This window comes from Heptranchias perlo, chromosome 36 (genome assembly GCF_035084215.1).
Source record: "Heptranchias perlo isolate sHepPer1 chromosome 36, sHepPer1.hap1, whole genome shotgun sequence".
Lineage (NCBI taxonomy): Eukaryota > Metazoa > Chordata > Chondrichthyes > Hexanchiformes > Hexanchidae > Heptranchias > Heptranchias perlo.
Genome location: NC_090360.1, coordinates 11,432,359 through 11,449,406, shown reverse-complemented (window position 1 = coordinate 11,449,406; position 17,048 = coordinate 11,432,359). Strand labels below are relative to the sequence as shown.

General features: G+C 41.7%; 1 protein-coding gene across 6 annotated transcripts in view; it reads right to left on the bottom strand.

Moving 5' to 3' along the window:
- Positions 1–17,048, bottom strand: part of kcnma1a (potassium large conductance calcium-activated channel, subfamily M, alpha member 1a) — a 692,064-nt gene that overhangs the window by 5,494 nt on the left and 669,522 nt on the right. For 3 of the 6 annotated variants that reach the window (XM_067972542.1, XM_067972544.1, XM_067972545.1), the window contains one exon: positions 15,065–16,711. In XM_067972542.1, coding sequence (XP_067828643.1) covers positions 16,462–16,711 — 250 coding nt within the window. In that variant the 3' untranslated portion in view covers positions 15,065–16,461. Of the gene's footprint in view, positions 1–15,064; positions 16,712–17,048 lie in introns of those variants that run through there. The other 3 variants (XM_067972546.1, XM_067972547.1, XM_067972543.1) reach the window with 2 other exon arrangements.

Sequence of the window (17,048 nt, the reverse complement as noted above, 5' to 3'; positions counted from 1 at the left end):
GGAGATGATAGAGACTCACTCCTTACAATCATTCAAGAAATCCTGGAAAATAAGACGCTCACGTATGGAAAGTAAGATTAATTTATTTCTGGACAATAGCAGTGGGTCTGGGGGCCTCTCAGGACTTGCGTGATAACCTGTGATGGGTTTGGAGAGATTTTTGTAAGGGCATTCCTGAATTGCATGCAGGTCTCTGGTTTATTTGCCTCTCCCAGGAGGTGGGGGAAGGGGATAGTTGGTGCACAGGGATAAAATCAGATGAAAGATACGGGCAAATATGTGAGGGCCTGATGACTTTTTCTCATTCTGGAAGAAAAGACATAAATAACATGGTGAGACAGCTCACAGTGCTTCACGGGAGCATTGGACACCCAGCAGGAATTGTGAGAAGAGTTAGGGAAGGTGAGTTTGATTCACCCAATCTGATTCACAGGGCCAACTTAGCTGCATATATGGTTTGATTTACTAGCCAGCCGCTGAGGTGCTAGTAACGTGAGTCCCGACATTCTGCCCTGAAACTAAGCACACCTCTGGTGTAACTGTCCGGCCATTCCCATGTAATGGGGGAATGTCTTGGGGGGGGGGGGGAATTTCCCTGGGAAAATCCACCCAATATGCCACCTGATGGGCCCATTGATGTGCAGACATTATTGGCCAAGTAAGGGCTCCAGAATGGAGCAGGGATTGGATGACTGGTCCCAGACGGAATGGCCCAATAGCTTGTTTGGCAGCTGAAGGCTTATTTTTGTAAGGCCCTTCCCCAGGCAGCATGGAACTGCTTGAAAATTCTGGGCCTCGGATGGGGCAGCGTGTGCCGCAGATACACCCGACCAGGCTGATCTAATGAGCCCGTCCCTGCAATTGGGACAGAGGTGGCATCCCTGGAAGACAATGGATTTGGGCCCCGTTCCACCATACTTCCATTGGCAGGGTGGGGCCAATGGAATTTCGGCCTATTCTATGAGTCAACACAGACAAACGCACAAATATTTATTGAAATTCGTTGTCAGCTGCTGTTTGGAAATAAAATCTACACTGACTGCTTCAGTTCAGTACAGCAGGGCTATTAGTGCAGTACACAAAGTACAGGATATAGCAGACACCAAGCATTGATAGCCTGCTCAGAATTGAAGTGGTAAACATGGGTTTTATTCCTGTGAAGCTACTGACAAGGAATTTCAACAGGTATTGTTGGTGGGTTTAGGTCAGCTTATGGAACTTGAAAAAATTCATTAGCTCAGTAACTCAAATTGTACCTCAGGTTGAGATACGGATAACAGGGGTGGGAGTAGAGGGAGGTCAGTTCCTACTACAGGTAATGAATGAGGGGCTGGGAGGAAAATAGCTTAAGTCCCCACAGTTGAATAATTCTTACTTTATAACTGTGGAAAATATTCCCAAAGATCCCAGACTACACAGCAAGAACTGCATAAAATAATAATAATGTTTTGGGAGTCTTTATTTTATTGATTTTACTCTAGGTTAATGAAATTCAATCAATAAAAACATTGGACTGAACCCCTTCACAAGAGAATGTCTTTATGAAGTAAAATAGTGTAAACGGATCCTCTTAAATGCTTGTCGCATACAGCAAGTGAGTCATGGGCCCAGTGTTCCAATCAAAATATTAATGCTCTTTGCCGATTTTCTCAAACTGGGGATTTTTGCCTGGGGATTTTTGCCTGCGGATTAGTTATAAACAAAGCTTACACTTGTAGAAGTGGAGGTTCCCTTCACTCACTGTGCACAGAACAGGGAGCCAGCTAGATTCGGGGGCTCGATCCGGGCTGGGTGCTCCCATCCTATACATGGCTGGTGTCACAGAAGGCTATCTTGGTACTTTGCACAGGGCCTGCAAAAGCATCAGTTCTATCCCTCTGGAGTGGTTGGTATCAGGATTTCAAAAATGAATGACAAATTTTAATAAGCAGAATCCTGGACAGAAATCCTAATGATGTAAAGATGATGTGCAGCAAACAGGAGAGAAACAGCTGATCAGCTGACATGGAACTAAAGAAGCATTGTCTAGTATGTTGCGGACAGAAATGCATTTATAGAGTTGCAGGTTTTTTTTTTATGTATTAGCATGATATGTTAAATGGATGATAACCAATGCGTTTGGTTTGCAGGGATCCCATTGTTCTGTTGGGTAGAATTTTTTTGTGTGTGATGGTTTCACATTTCACCATCGTCCTTCAGCCTCAGTTACAGACAACAACGAAAAACAGGGCAACTTTCATGCCTCGGTAATCAAGCAGAAAATTATAAGCAGATAAATAGGAACCCGCAGGGCCCTTAAATAACCTGAGCTTTAATAATTTACCGCTGATTGCCGAACGTTTCCATTTCTTCTGAATAAATACATACATTCCTTAGAAATTAGCAGCCAAGGCGGTTCCATGCCACTGGTTTTGTCAATCTATGTACACAGGATGACAAAGTAGGAACAAGCAGGAAACAATTTATAGAGATTGGTTTTTTCCCAAGTGTTATGACAGTAAAATGTTCTTGTAGTATTACTTCCAAATAATGCAGCAAACCCTCTTAATAATCCCATTAATTTTATTAAAGGCTCTACATGTTTAACATAATGACTACAACTTCTCCTGTAGAACATGACATCTAGATGTTTAGGCAGGGCACCTAACTGGTTAATTTTACATTGATGAGGTTAGGGTTCGGGTTATGATACTTTAAAGATTTCTTGACTTTGTTCTTGTGCCTTTTCCCTGCAAAGAATTGTACAACTATTAAACAGTTTTTAATGATCATAGGGTTCAAAGGTTGCCCTGGGGACTATAGTTTACCTGTGAGTGATTTTTTTTACATTTAAGATTACCGTTGCAACTAAGGGCCGATAGTGCTATTGAAAGCTATGGAAGTGTTAGATTGAGATAATGTAATGCCCAGGGCAACACCTGCCCATCTTTAGTAGGGACTTTCATTGGGTTAAATGCAAGGAACAAGTGACCAAATGACCGCCCCACACACCAGCCGTAGTTCATTTACACTATAAATAACAGCATCCATTAAGGATTGGATAAAAATCCTTCCCAGAAGTTACATTAGTTTTGGGATCATTCGTTTATTGGTTTATGTTCCCTGCTACATTGTGGGTAGAATTGAAGGGCATTAACTGCATGTGCACTTTTTTGAAAGTCAAGACTCACTGCTGGACCTTCTGTGATCCAAGCAGAATCGGGGGTGGAAAGATCCCAATGTTGGCTTGTGTGGATTGGTTCAGAACTCAGTTGGCCCATGACCTGAAAGAATTGAATATTTATGTTTGCTGCTGTCTCAGGAAATGCATCTTTTTTTGTGGAGTTAGAAGGAACATTAGATGCACCTGAAGCAGATCTTCTCATTTTTATATTGAAAAAGATAAGGGCCAAAACCCATAATACAGGACACCAAGGTTGAAAAGAGCTGGAGATGATGCAAGATAAGGAAAGTAGCAATTAAGTTATGGCAAGCGTCAATTTTATAGCCCAGAGATTGTAGAAGGAAGAGAATACTGAAGGAGGTGAGATGTTCCACGTGTTAGAGGTCCTACAAAGTAACAAGTTCGTGTATGAAATGTGTGATGACGCTTGATTGCAACACAGCAAGGAAACAGAGGGAGCAAATGGTGTGTAGGACAGAATATTTGGACGATAAAAGGAAAATATAGAGGAGCAGTGACAATATTGGTATTCATAAAATAAAGACAGGAAAAGTTGCAATGGAAAGAGATTGGAGACTAGAACCGAGAGAAAGATTGCTTATCAAATGATAAACATTTCCTTCTTTTCTGTCCAGGAGTGTGGAAGAGGGTGTAGAGGAGCCTTCAGAGTAATGCGAGCAGAATTGAAATCTTGGACGGACTTGTATTTTGCATACTAGGTATGGACCATACTAGGTATGGACCATACTAGGTATGTGATGGTAGACCTTCCGAGAGAGATGGTAAAGAATGTGCCTTTTAAAGAACTGAACAAAAGAAACAAGATCTTCACTGATTCATCAAAAGGCATGGAGAAAATCAAGCTTTAGTGATTCAACATTGCATTGTGAAAGAAATAGAGGCAATGTGCTCTGTGGACATGAAATCTGAAGGAAGTTGATGAATGTAGGATCATCAATAAAAGAGTGGATAGGTTTCAGTCATAAACGTAGGAGGCCTTTGCCGCAGAGGAAACAGTGCCACAAATCTCTGAGTTGATGGATAAAGAGTCAGAGGATGACACATCAACTACAGCACAGATACAATTTGACAGGAAACTGGCAAACATAACTTTGGTGGAAGACCATCTAAATGGTAACTGGTTTAGAAGTGCATGGCTCCAGATCCTGTCAAGAGTTTTGGATATATTCAAGGCAATTAAAAATATATCACTGAAGTTCAAGAGCAGAGTTTGAGAGGTATAACATAGACAAATGATTACCGGTGAAATGGCCATGCAAAAACATACAGGCTGTCTTTGGATTCGGTCAGAACTTTCAAGGTGATGGATAATTTTAAAGTCAATAGCAGTTTCCATAACTTTAGGCAGTACAGATGTCTATAGGCCAGGCTGGAGTTGGAAGGGAAAGAGGAATGAACTTTCTTAGGACTAGAATAACACAAACAAATGAGAGGGAAGGTTCAGAGACAGACATGTTGAGCACAACAGGAGAGGGCACCTGGACCACAACCTTAATTGGAGTCTAGAGAATGGAGAACCTGATAGTCATGGTTGGAATAAAACATGCTGTTAAATTTATTGGAAGAATAGAATTGAGGAATGATGGGAGGGTCTTTGTCAAGGTCATCAGGGCTAGAATGAGAGGAGAAATTGAGCCAAAAAGTTCAGCTTTCCCTTTAGGGAAATCTAACCATTTGTTTAAAAAAAAATCTCGAATCCCTGGCATTATCAAATCATTGAGTTGTCCAATATATTATCCACTAGTCACATGTGGCTAATTTGGAATCCAGATGTGACTAGTTGCATTTCTGTTTAAATAAAAGATTAGTAATAGATACTGTCCTTGGGCATGTGATCTCAATACCCATATTCGCACGGCGTATGCAAGTGTACTTTAACCATTTTGTGCATTTGTTGGTAAAATGGTAAGGCAGAAAGCAGAGTGGGCGAGCAATTTTTGATCATTGTGAGTGCTTTACACTCGCTGAATGGTGGTAGGTGTTAAGTAAATATACAAATACAATACAGGTAAATATATGAAGTACATTTACCTGTATTGTGCGAGTGTATTAAGGCTGAAGCCTCACCTGTGGCCAGTCAGCAATTTCTATTGGACAAGAGTGCTCTCGGAGAAATAGCAACTGAACCACTGGAAGAGTCACCTAGACCAGGAAGAACTGAAAGAGCAGGGAGATAGCAGTTGGTGTTTCTTTTCAATAAACTTGCGTTTAGCAGTTCTAAATGTGGACTTACAGAAGGTAAAGCATAGATAGAATTTAAGTGAAATGTTTCAGACTGAGCAAGACACCTGGGATAATGGGTAGAATTCGTCCAGGACAGTGAGAATAGCATCAACCTTTTCACCAAAGGAACAAAAAAAAAGAAACATAGCAGATAGACCAGGCAAGAGCAGCAAGGATTTCTCCTAGACCATCGCTGTTGGCTGATTTATAGTGGCAAATAAGACTGGTCTCGTTTACAGCATGTGTGTAGCTGCAGGGTATTCTGCAAGAGGCAGATCTGACACTGTGGTCAGAAAAGCCCCGAGCCCAGATACAGTTTGAGTTAGAATTGGAAATGAGCAGTTGATGGTTCATGTTTTTTTTTCTTTAAAAGAAACAAATAAAAACAGCAGTAACAGACTCCTGTTGCCATCGAATAAGTGCGGGGAGGAGGTTTAAAAATATAATTTAAAGAAAAAGAGGAAAACTGCGACACCTTAAGGGAGCATCATTTATGCATTCCTCCCACGTCCAAGAGTTCAGTAGGTGCTAAGGGCGTTTAGAGTAGGCACGCATGACTCCACTGTGCTCAGCTGTAAAATGCCGTTTTAACATGTGGTTGAAAAGCCAGGGCATTTTCCATCTGATTTTGCTCTTTGCACTTTGAGAAAAATCAAAGCCAACCAATAAATTCTTTCCTCCTATCCTGACTGGGCTGACACTTGCTGAGGTCCGAGTTCACAGATACTGGCAATGTTCCAGTACAAGTGACCATTCTCCATGTATAAAGTTGGACAATAACTGTCAGCATTGTTTAAAATTCTCATCCTCTATTGCCTTGGCTGACACTACGGTGCAGCACTGAGGGAGGTGCCGTCTTTCGGATGAGACATTAAACCGAGGTCCCCTCTGCCCTCTCGGGTGGATGGGAAAGATCCCATGGCGCTATTTTAAAGAACTTTCTATCCCTCAAACAACATCACTAAATAGATTATCTGGTCATTATCTCATTGCTGTTTGTGGGGCCTTGTGTGCAAATTGGCTGCTGTGCGTCCTACATAACAACAGTGACTACACTTCAAAAGTACTTCATTGGCTATAAAGTGTTTTGGGGCATCCTGAGGTTGTGAAAGGAGGTATAGAAATGCAGGCTCTTTCTTTCCACAATCTCAAGCCCTATAATCCTCCACCCCCTCCCCGCCCACACACACACACAGACTCTCCATTCCTCTGACTGTTCTTTTTGTTTTGCATCCCACCATTGGCTGCCATGCTTTCAGCTGCCTTGGCCCATTAGCCTGGAATTCCCTGCCCCCCCCCCCGCCTTCTTTGACCCTCCTTAAAACCCAGTTCTTTGACCAAGCTTTGACTCACACTCCTCCTATTTTCGCCTTTGGCTCAGTATCCAATTTTTTCACACAGCTCTCTAAAGTGCGTTGGGACATTAAAAGCGCTCTATAAATGCAAACTCTCTTTGTTGGGGTTTTAGAGTGGGGTGTATGGTGAACTAATATGGCCATGAAAGGGTTTGTAAATTTGTCTTTGTGAATTAATTATAAGGAAATACTAACATTGCAAGTTCATCTTTATAATTTAGATAATAGTGAAGATTTGATAGCAGTCAGCTCCTTCCTAAAATAAAAAATGTCACCAGGATTTGGACACTGCTGTGCTGAGCTCAGTGCTTGTGTTTAAGTATGCATCTTCAGAGTTTTCACTCGAGTGAGCAGAGAGTCAAGCAAGACAGTATTAAAGTTTAAAAATTTCCCAGGCATGCCACTAGACTGCCTTTAAGTGTTTAATGTTGGTTAAAAAGCCTGATTGACCTGCCAGCACTTTGTTAACATGAAAGCTGTCACCAGTATTCAGACACATGCACAGTGAGCTATAGGCTGACATACTGGTGTCAAAACCTGAACTCATCCAAACAGGTTTTTATTTGCATTTTTTTTCTTCTATACAAATCTAAATCAGATATTTAAACAAATTAATTCTCAGGAAGGCCGACATTTATTGAAGGTTGTGGTGGGATGATTCTTCACCGATTTGATACAACTGTGTGCTTGCTAGGCTACTTCAGAGGGCAGCTAAGAGTCAACCGCATTGAGTCACATATAGGCCAGACTGGTAAGGAGGGCAGGTATCCTTCCCTAAAGAAAATGAGTCAACCAGTTGAGTTTTTACTTTTACTGATATGAGGTTTTTGTTTTATTTGCCATGGTGGGATTGAACACCCATTCAATTATTGGGCCTTTGGATTACTAGCCCAGTAACATAACCCCATGGACCTCTTCAGGTTACAACTTCAGGGCTTGCATAGCATGTATAACAAGGTGGTATAAGATTGATTGTGAAGCAATGCCTGGGAGTGCTGCACTCACTGTTGATGGAGGTCAGATGATGAGGATCAGAAATTGGATAAACCTGGAATTGAGCATCTAAAATTCAGGATTTTCTCGTTCAAATGTAACATGTGGAAATATCTCCACTTGACCACGCAGTGATGTATACCAGCACTAGACTGGCAGGAGCACGGCTGTGCCCAAATCTGATCACTTAGCCAGCCCATGACTCGATAAATGATTTCAGACTTACATCTACAATGCTCACATAGTTAATAGCTATCCTGCTGTCATCACAACCGAAAACATTGAGAAAATTGTTTTACTGCTCCAAACCAATCGAGTTCATTGCATGCTGTTGAGACTTTTGTGCCGGTCTGTATTTAGTCACTTAATCAAGTAGCAATTTTTAAACCAATCCAGATCTTAGATTGCACAGAGACAATGTGGCACCAATGATATTTTCTGAATCAATGTGTGGACTATCTGCCGCTGCTGTCAAATAGGCAGCCAACACTCACTGTGTCAGCTCAGGTTGAAGATAAATAGGTTAATGCCTCTGTTAAAGTAGCAGACATAAGAGTGTCGCATGGTAAGTGTTTGGCCGCAGTAATTTCTACTTCAAAAAGGTTTATTTTCTCGCACAGGAAATAAAAAGCATTGCATACTGTAGTTGTTTAAAAAAACAAAATTGCATGAAAACGTGATTTTCAGGAACAAGCATGGAAAGGAATTTTGTGCTGTTGAGTGGACCTGACTGACAGTCTCCATTATGGGTTGTGCACTCTCTTACATGCTTATTGATTATTAACGCAGCTCCTCACATTTCCCTGTGCATGTTGACTGCTCTAATACATACAGTAAGCACTCGCACTCCAGTTACTGTACAGTAACAAATGGACCTCCTCCCTGCTCCACAGTACAAGCCTATAAACAAACTACAAAGAGGTTTCAACATTACAGAATTATAATGGGTACCACACAGCTCCACGTGACCCATCACAACAGTACATTCCACATATGACAAGAATGCTCAAGTAAAGGTAGTTGAGGAATTTTCACCAGGTAAATACTCCTTTGGGGATATTTCCAAATGTTTCTCACCTGAAAAATGGTCAGCTGGCCATTGAAAATGGGGTGGGGAAAACTTGGCCTCCCCATGGACGCTCAAGGCCAACCTGATGCAATTTTTAGATAGGCCTGTAAATGGGCGAGCAACATGTCCACCAGATGTCGGACCCTGATTGAAATTCTCAGGTAGAAATGGGCAGAGCCCGCCCACTACACTATCATATCTGATTGGGCATTAGGAGCTGTCAGTGACAACGAATCAAGATAAGGTAGAAGGCCAGGTGGAGGCTGACACTCAATCAGATTGGTTATGAAAGCGCTGCTTACAACCAATCATTCAACTGCTGGTTGCACATAAACTTAAGGCATAAAAGCTTTAAGATGAGCTGATGGCTTCTGAGAGTCACAGCTGCAGGTATGATATAGAGGCACTGGCTAAGGTGCAACAAAGATTTACTAGGATGATACTAGAACTGAGAAGTTACACCTATCAGGAAAGATTGAGCAGACTTCTCTAGAAAAGAGAAGACTGAAGGGTGACCTGATAGAGATCTTTAAGATTAGGAAAGGGTTCACATAGAGAAGATGCTTCCACTAGTGGGGGAGACCAGACCTGGAGGCCATAAATATAAGATAGCCACGAATAAATCCAATTCAGGAGACACTTCTTTACCCAGAGAGTGATTAGAATGTGGAACTCACTACCGACAAGCGTTGATGCATTTAAGGGGCAGCTAGATAAACACAATGAAGAAAGAAGGCTCGTGTGGAGCATAAATACTGGCATGGACCTGTTGGGCCGATTGGCCTGTTTCTGTGCTGCATATTCAATGTAAGTCTATGTATTATTTGTCCCCAAAAATACAAGCATAAACTGGGCACCTAAGTATCCAATATTGCGTGTGGCTTACGCGTACGTGCATTATGCGCCGGAAGTGCACCACCCACCATATTGGTAAAGCTTCCAGTATCGGCGGCCAGGATAACAGGCGTTGGACCCTTTGCATTTGCAAATAGGGTGCCGAACGCCTGTTTCAGGACCCCCTTCCCAAGATTGGGCTGCCCTGTCTGCTGCCGACATTCAGGATAACCAAGTCTACGTGCGGCCTAACCGGCGGTACTTAAAGTGGAGGCCACCATCAAAACGGTAAGCTTTTAAAAAAATACTCCGCCCGCCTCCGCAGTAGGACCACTGCCCCTGCCAATCAACTCCCCCACCCCCAAGGACCTACCCAAAATTTTAATCCACTTCGCTGGCGAGTCCTCTGGGGACATGCAGCTGGCAGCCACAGTTCGTCAGTCCGGTCGGTCGAGTGTGCCTCAGGCCCACCAGTGCCGGCGCATTCCCTGCACCCAGTTCATGCCAGGAAGCCGGGGCTATACAATTTTACACAGAAGTTGCCAGATAGTGAAAACCCAATGGCTCCTTCATCAAAGAGAATATGCCACCCCTACATGATGGCTCACTCCAGGTTAAAGCCCCCCTGAAGTGGCTTGGCAAGCCATTTGGTTTCAACAAGGCTGCCCGCTCAGGGCAACGTGGGCTGGGCAATAAATGTGGTTCTACCAGCATTGCCTATAGCCTGAAAATGAATGAAAAAGGCAGATTTTTCTTGTAAGATTCTAACAGGCTGGCACATCGATCGAAAGTGTCAGCTTAAAGTGCTGGATGATTGGCATGTATCTGGAAACGAGGTGGCATCACTGTAGAAGAAGCAGTTCAAGAGGTGGCAGTTGCTTGTTCCTCTGGAGGTGAACAGCTGCTGCTCTATCTGGCTCTGGGCAGCTTTTCACATCACAAAAAAATTTAAACTCAAGAACTCTGCACGCACAAGGATTAGGGAAGCGTTATTTGGTTTTTTTTTGTTGCTAGTGCAGTGCCGTCCAGCCTGCAATATAAAGGCAGCTTCAACAGAGCAATGTCAGCACCGAGCAAAAGGGTTTCTATTTCGTTACTTGAAAGGGGGCAACAAAGAACTTTGTAAATTTTTCCAAAAAAAGCAGTGAAATATCCATCGGAGAAATGGTGTTGCAGGCGCAAAGAGACATTTTGTCTCACTACACCTGCATTCCACCATGTTTTATTTGAAAGACCTTCCCAAATCTGAGTTTGGCCAAATTCAAGATTTCTCCAAATGCTTTGAGCCAGTTCAAACATATCCCACAGCCCCACTTCAGGCTTTAATGGCAGAGAAACAAAGAAAAACTGGAAAACAAATCTGCTGGAGGAGAAGCACAAAGGAACAAGACAATTTATTTCCTTTACTTTGATCAAAGCACAAGTTATTAACAGTTTCCTGTTTTTCTGATGTTGGACAAGGAGGGAGTTATTACCCTGTTGTGATTCTACTGAACGCATTAAGTGCTCCCAGGTCAGGGACACATGCCAGAAGCAATTCTGAGTTCCTGTGTAGTGATCTGAGAATGTAGCTACCTGTTCCATGTCATCCTGACCAGGCAACAGAGCTCTTCCTCACACTTTGATCTCCACAACTGTAAAAATTTCAAACGTTGACATTTTTATTTCGGGGGGAGGGAGGGAGCAGAAGGCTGAGGACTCAAGGCAACTGGAAACAAGATGGAGAGTGCTCGAGCCAATTCACTGCTGACCCTAGAGCAATATTTGGTGCTCGGAGTCCTTCCTGCCTCCCTCCCATGGGTTGAATCTCAGTTCAGGTCTCTTGAGTAAGGGTCATCACACAAAAGGCCAATGCCACAAGAATCAAACTAATTTCCATAACAAAAAGAGAAACGTGACAGATTCTGATTACTAAGACAACCCTTGATCGTTTCCAAACAATGATGCAAGAGAATATAAGTCAGTATTAAATCAGTATTAGCATGTGTACCTTGCTGTTGTTTTGAAGTCTACTGTGTCACAGGATTAAAACTGTCAATCTACTAGTAACACCACTGACAAATGTAATTGTTATAGACACAAAAAGAATATTATCCTTTTGAGGCAATGGAAGCTTTTATATTATTTCCCCTTGGACTATTAATAGAATTCTGCTAGGAGCAGGAAATCTTCTACCTTTGTTCTACAACGGTTTTTGAGTCAATCTAACATGGTTTTCACCTTGCACAGAGGATAAAAAAGGCGGAAAACTAGGGAGAGAAGTTGCTGGACTAATGGCACGTCCATGGAGCAAGTGGTGCGAGACCATTTGAGAAGGTGGACTCAGCAGCTTCAGTTCTGTAATTGCCTGGAAACTTTTCAACCATTTACTTTTAATGTTAGCAAGCAGCTAGCTAGCTCATTCAGTCATCAACAGTATTAAAAATATAAACAGTGCACTCCTGCTGGCTCAGCGAGCGGCGGAACTATACAGACCAGAACCAGCTCAGGTGCCGAGTTAACTGATCTCAGCTGGAGTAGCAGCAGGGCTACTACGGTTCCCATCAGCAGTCTTGGGCTGGGGAGAGGAAAGTCAGACTTCCTGACTGCTGCCAGTATCGGTCTTGGTTGTAAGGCCCTCTGTGGTAGAATGCTGGCATTCACTTTTAAGCTCAAATCTTAACAATAGCCAGTTAGACACCAGAAGGTGACTGATGCCCATGGAACCATACAGCAAAGAGTCAGCACATTCAGGAGCAAGAGGAAGGAAGGAAGGAAAGGGGTGAGGGGAGTGTAACAGTAGCAATGGGGTACAGAGTAATGTCATTTTTGACAGACCATGTGTAACAACCTGTTTAAACTACATCAGTATTTGCAGAAATTAATTCAACTGAACACAGGTTTGCAGGAAAGATTTCAGCCCAGAAAACTGAAACAAAACTGATAAAATAAATGTCCAAATGACGCTCTGGAGTTGTACCAACATTAGAACTTTGCCTCTGCAGAAGGGGGATGCTTTTAGAGGCCCAGCCCTGTACATGTTTTCTGGGCTTTCCAATTTAGGCTCTCTGAGTCTCCTGGCAGGCCTGGATTTTGCCTGGCAACACAAACACTAACAAGATGTCAACTGTGCCCCATGTCTGTTAGTCACTGCACTGTTATCAATGCCCAGAGCTGCCCTACTGTACTGAAATGTAAATAAGGCAAGTCCTATTGATTACCTTGGCTGTAACCAGAGTGATTTTTTTTAAAAACCAGAATCAGGCTAGATACTTTTTATAAATGCAACCTTGATATTTTAGGGTGAACTGTTACTCATAATCTCATGACATTCTATCAATGCTGGTGTACTCAGCAGTCACTAGGTTAAACAGCATTAACACATAAATAGACGTTTTTTAGTATTTAACAACAACAACTTGCATATATATATAGCACCTTTAATGGAGAAAAATATCCCACGGTGCTTCACGGAGGGGTAATCAGACAAAAATGGACGCCAAGCTTTAAAAGACGACATTAGGAGGGGTGACCAAAAGCTTGGAGAAACAGATGGGTTTTAAGGCAAAGGGGTTTAGGGTGGGAATTCTAGAGGGTGGAGCCTCGATGGCTCAAGGCATTTCTGCCAATGGTGGGATGAGGGTGTGCACAAAAGGAGAAATAGGGAGTTCTGGGCGGGGTGGGTCATTGGGTTGGACGAGTCTACAGAGAGAGGGAGGGGGGCGGGGCCATGAAGGGATTTAAAAACACCAGGATAAAAATTTTAAATTGAAGGGTTGGGGGGAACGGGACCCAATGTAGGACAGTGAAGGCAGGAGTGAAGGGTGAGCAGGACTTGCTGGAGGATAGAACACGGCAGCAGAGTTTTGGATCAGCTGGAGTTTATGGAGGATGGGACGCCAGGCATGAGCGCATCGGAATAGTTGAGTAGTGGAGGTGACAAAGGCATGGATGAGTGTTTGATCCACAGATGGGCTGAGGCGGGAAATGTTATGGAGGTGAAAGTAGGCGGTCTTTTAGACTTAAAAGCCACAATTTTTTTCTTTAATATCAGTATTTGGATTCCAGATTATTAAAAGTTTTTTTCCACTTAACGAAGGGACGTCTTGAATGATGGTGGAATATTTTCTGCTCATAGCATTCTGCCAATGTCTACCCAAAAATAATGAATAAAAATATCTATTACCAGTACTGAAGTAACATTGATTTTGTCATCGCAGGGAGACCTGCAATTTTGCACTGCCTTCCATCCAGAGCCGTCGGGCACGGGCGTCACCAACTGACTCCATTCAAGTCAATGGGGAACGAATAATTCAAACAGGCCTGGAAGCCAAACCACAGCTACCCAACTTCAGAAATGTCTCCAGTCATTAACCGGCTGTATTTCATTTGGTTGTTGGATGGCCTCAGATCTACCCCAAGTTTAACAAAGTAGTATTTCTACATTTAAAGAAAAACATACTTGACATTATTGTGCTACACATGTTAAAGATCACTGCTATCCCATTAGCTGCAAACTGAGTTACACAGGAATAAGATTTCACTATGTGGATCCACCTTAAACATAAAATCATCAATTTTGTTCAGTTGACTATATTTGAGTTAAAAATGTCAAAAAATAAAACTCACATAACAATGCCTGGTTCTCATTTGAGGAAAATTCAATTTTCTCATTTAGAAGCCACAACTTTTTTGTTGGGGGATGGGTGGGATTCAGTTGGTTGATTAGAGTACGTGCATCGTAAAGTTTTCTTAGGTTTATCTCATATGTGCAAAGTGTACAGTAACAGGGGATGTCACTGCAACTGGGTCTTAAACAAGGAAAGCAAAAAATATGCACGCACATACACAGAACATGGGAGTGGTTTGAAGAGAACATGTGACATGGGAGCAATAGTGTAGGGAATAAAGCATCACTGGTGATATGGGCCTGATAATACAGAACTGTCGCTCAGCTCAAAGCTACACTGTGATGCTTTTATCCATACATTGCTGCTTGTTGTTTGTATCCCACACTGACACACTTTGACAAATTATGTAGAAACGTGTTGAGGGACAGATACACTGTACAGAATGACTGGCGGATTCACTAAAACATCACTTTCAGCAAACTGAATTTTCAAGAAAGAATGAGAATAGATGTTAGCAAAACCATTGTGTGAACAGGATGATTAATTGCTCAGCTAACATCAACACAAAAAAAAAATGATCCTGTCCGTCTGAGACAGAACAATGAGCTGAAAGACAGAATCTGCATACGGTGACAGATTCCCAATTGGTCACAAGGCAATCACATGAGCAGCAAGACGCCACATGCAAAGGAGCAGGAGAATGATGGACACACAGGGTCACATCTGTCATGGACAAAGCAACAACAGCAGCAGCAAACAGCCAGCTTATTTCGGCCAGAAAGCATAAATAAACAAACACAAATAATTTGATTTGTTTTTAAAAAAAAGTCTTTTTACTAAATTTTAATTCACAAAGTTTCACAAGGACAAGTATGGAAAGAACCCACGGCAGTTGCCATATCATGCAAAACCATTGATATTCATACCTTGGCTCATTCTAGTCATCCTTGTAGCACTTTAGAGAAAAAGTAAGTAAATATTCTAGGTAAGTTTACAATTTTCTTAAACTATCACATTTTGGTCTCAGTGCTTTCACTGACACTGTCCGACTGAACATTAAAACCTCCTGTAAACAAGACGGTGTCAGTGAAAATCTACTTTGGTTAGTAGTCTTTTACCATAACACGCACCCACTGGCAAACCCATGCTATGAAATTGGTATAGTGTAAACATAGTTATAGGAAACTATATTAAATTTATGTATGTATATATATATATATATATATAATATAAAGCTTTCTTTACTGAATAGGGGAAAAAAATAAAGTCATCTTACAAATACTGGCTTCCTAAAAAATTTACATGCCCACATAACACCAAAAAACTAATGTCCTGCATCCATGAAAAATCGACAGTGTGTATGTGCCAATTGTATCTACGGCAGTCACACAAAAGAAGTGCGTTTAACTATCTTCATGAATACAAACTGTGGTGTGAAATTGCTACTGTATAAAAGTGCCTGACACACTATTTTCTTATTTTTTTTGTTCTTTCTACTAAGATTCACATCATCGAACCATCCCAGTAAAACATGATTGACTTTTTAATCTTAGGAAATATAAAAGTTAATTTTTATTTTAAAACGTGAAATCAATTCTCAGGGAGGAAAAAAAAAGTTGACAATGTAGCAGTCAAATCAAAGAAAAGAATAATGCTTTGCATGTCTCGCTAAATTCTATTCATCGCCCCCCCCCAAGCTCTTTCAGCTGTGTCTGGGCTAATACGAACATGTTATTGAATCAGTGACAATGCAAAAATGTCATGAATTTAGAATGCTCTGCCCTTATTACCAAGGGGACAACAGTCATCTTTGCCAGGAGTTGTCTGTTTGGATACAAGTCATTTTCAGTTTAAGATAATTATAAAAATCTTACCCTTTTTTTGTACCCTAATGCTATGCATTAAATAATTACTATCATTGTGCTCTGTGCAAACTATCAAACATTAGATAATTAAGTGTTTCAAATAAAAATATGTCAATAGTTACTGCTGTGAGTGACTTGGTGTTTGGTATGATTGGTTTTTAGGTCCATCTGGATTGTTGCTGTTGTGCTGAAGGAGATGGACGATGAAGTCTGTTGAAAAACACATGCATACAGACGAACATGTGCACACATACGTGATGCAGTCCATGACAAAGGGAGTCTCTGTGCTGGGGAATGGGCAGAGGTGGAAATTCACAAACAGTTTTCATCAGTTAGCATGGTCAAGCACATACTTCTGCTTTTCCCGGGAATCCCGAATCTTGTTGCGGTTTGGACGGTTGGTGGAAGATGGGATGGAGTGCACAGACGAGCTTTTCTTACTGGAAGAGTGGGAGGAATGAGACGAGTGCGATAAGCTGCCACGGGACTGGCCGGCATTGTGGTCAAATTGCATCAGACAGAAGATCACATCCGTTGAGACTAGTTCAAATTCATAGTGTGGATTTGCAATCACATATCTGAAAAGGAACAGGAAAGTACAAATTAACCATGCACGCTGCCCTAGTACTGGAACATTATTAACCATGCAAGGACCACAGTATTTAAAAAGACTTGTAGAAAACCCATTTTTTTATTTTACTTTTGCCTAAAGCTATAACATGATGACAAAATTCACATGAAAATGCATTGCACAGAAATGCCATTGTATTAATTGGGTATGATTCCATCTCAGCTGAAATAATGCTTCTACAAGATGTTCCATCTGGGAAAGTTAAGATTGAACATGATCCATAGTTTTGCTATTGTAGCAGATACATTCAAGTGCCAGGAAACTTGTGAACGGTCATGTATCTA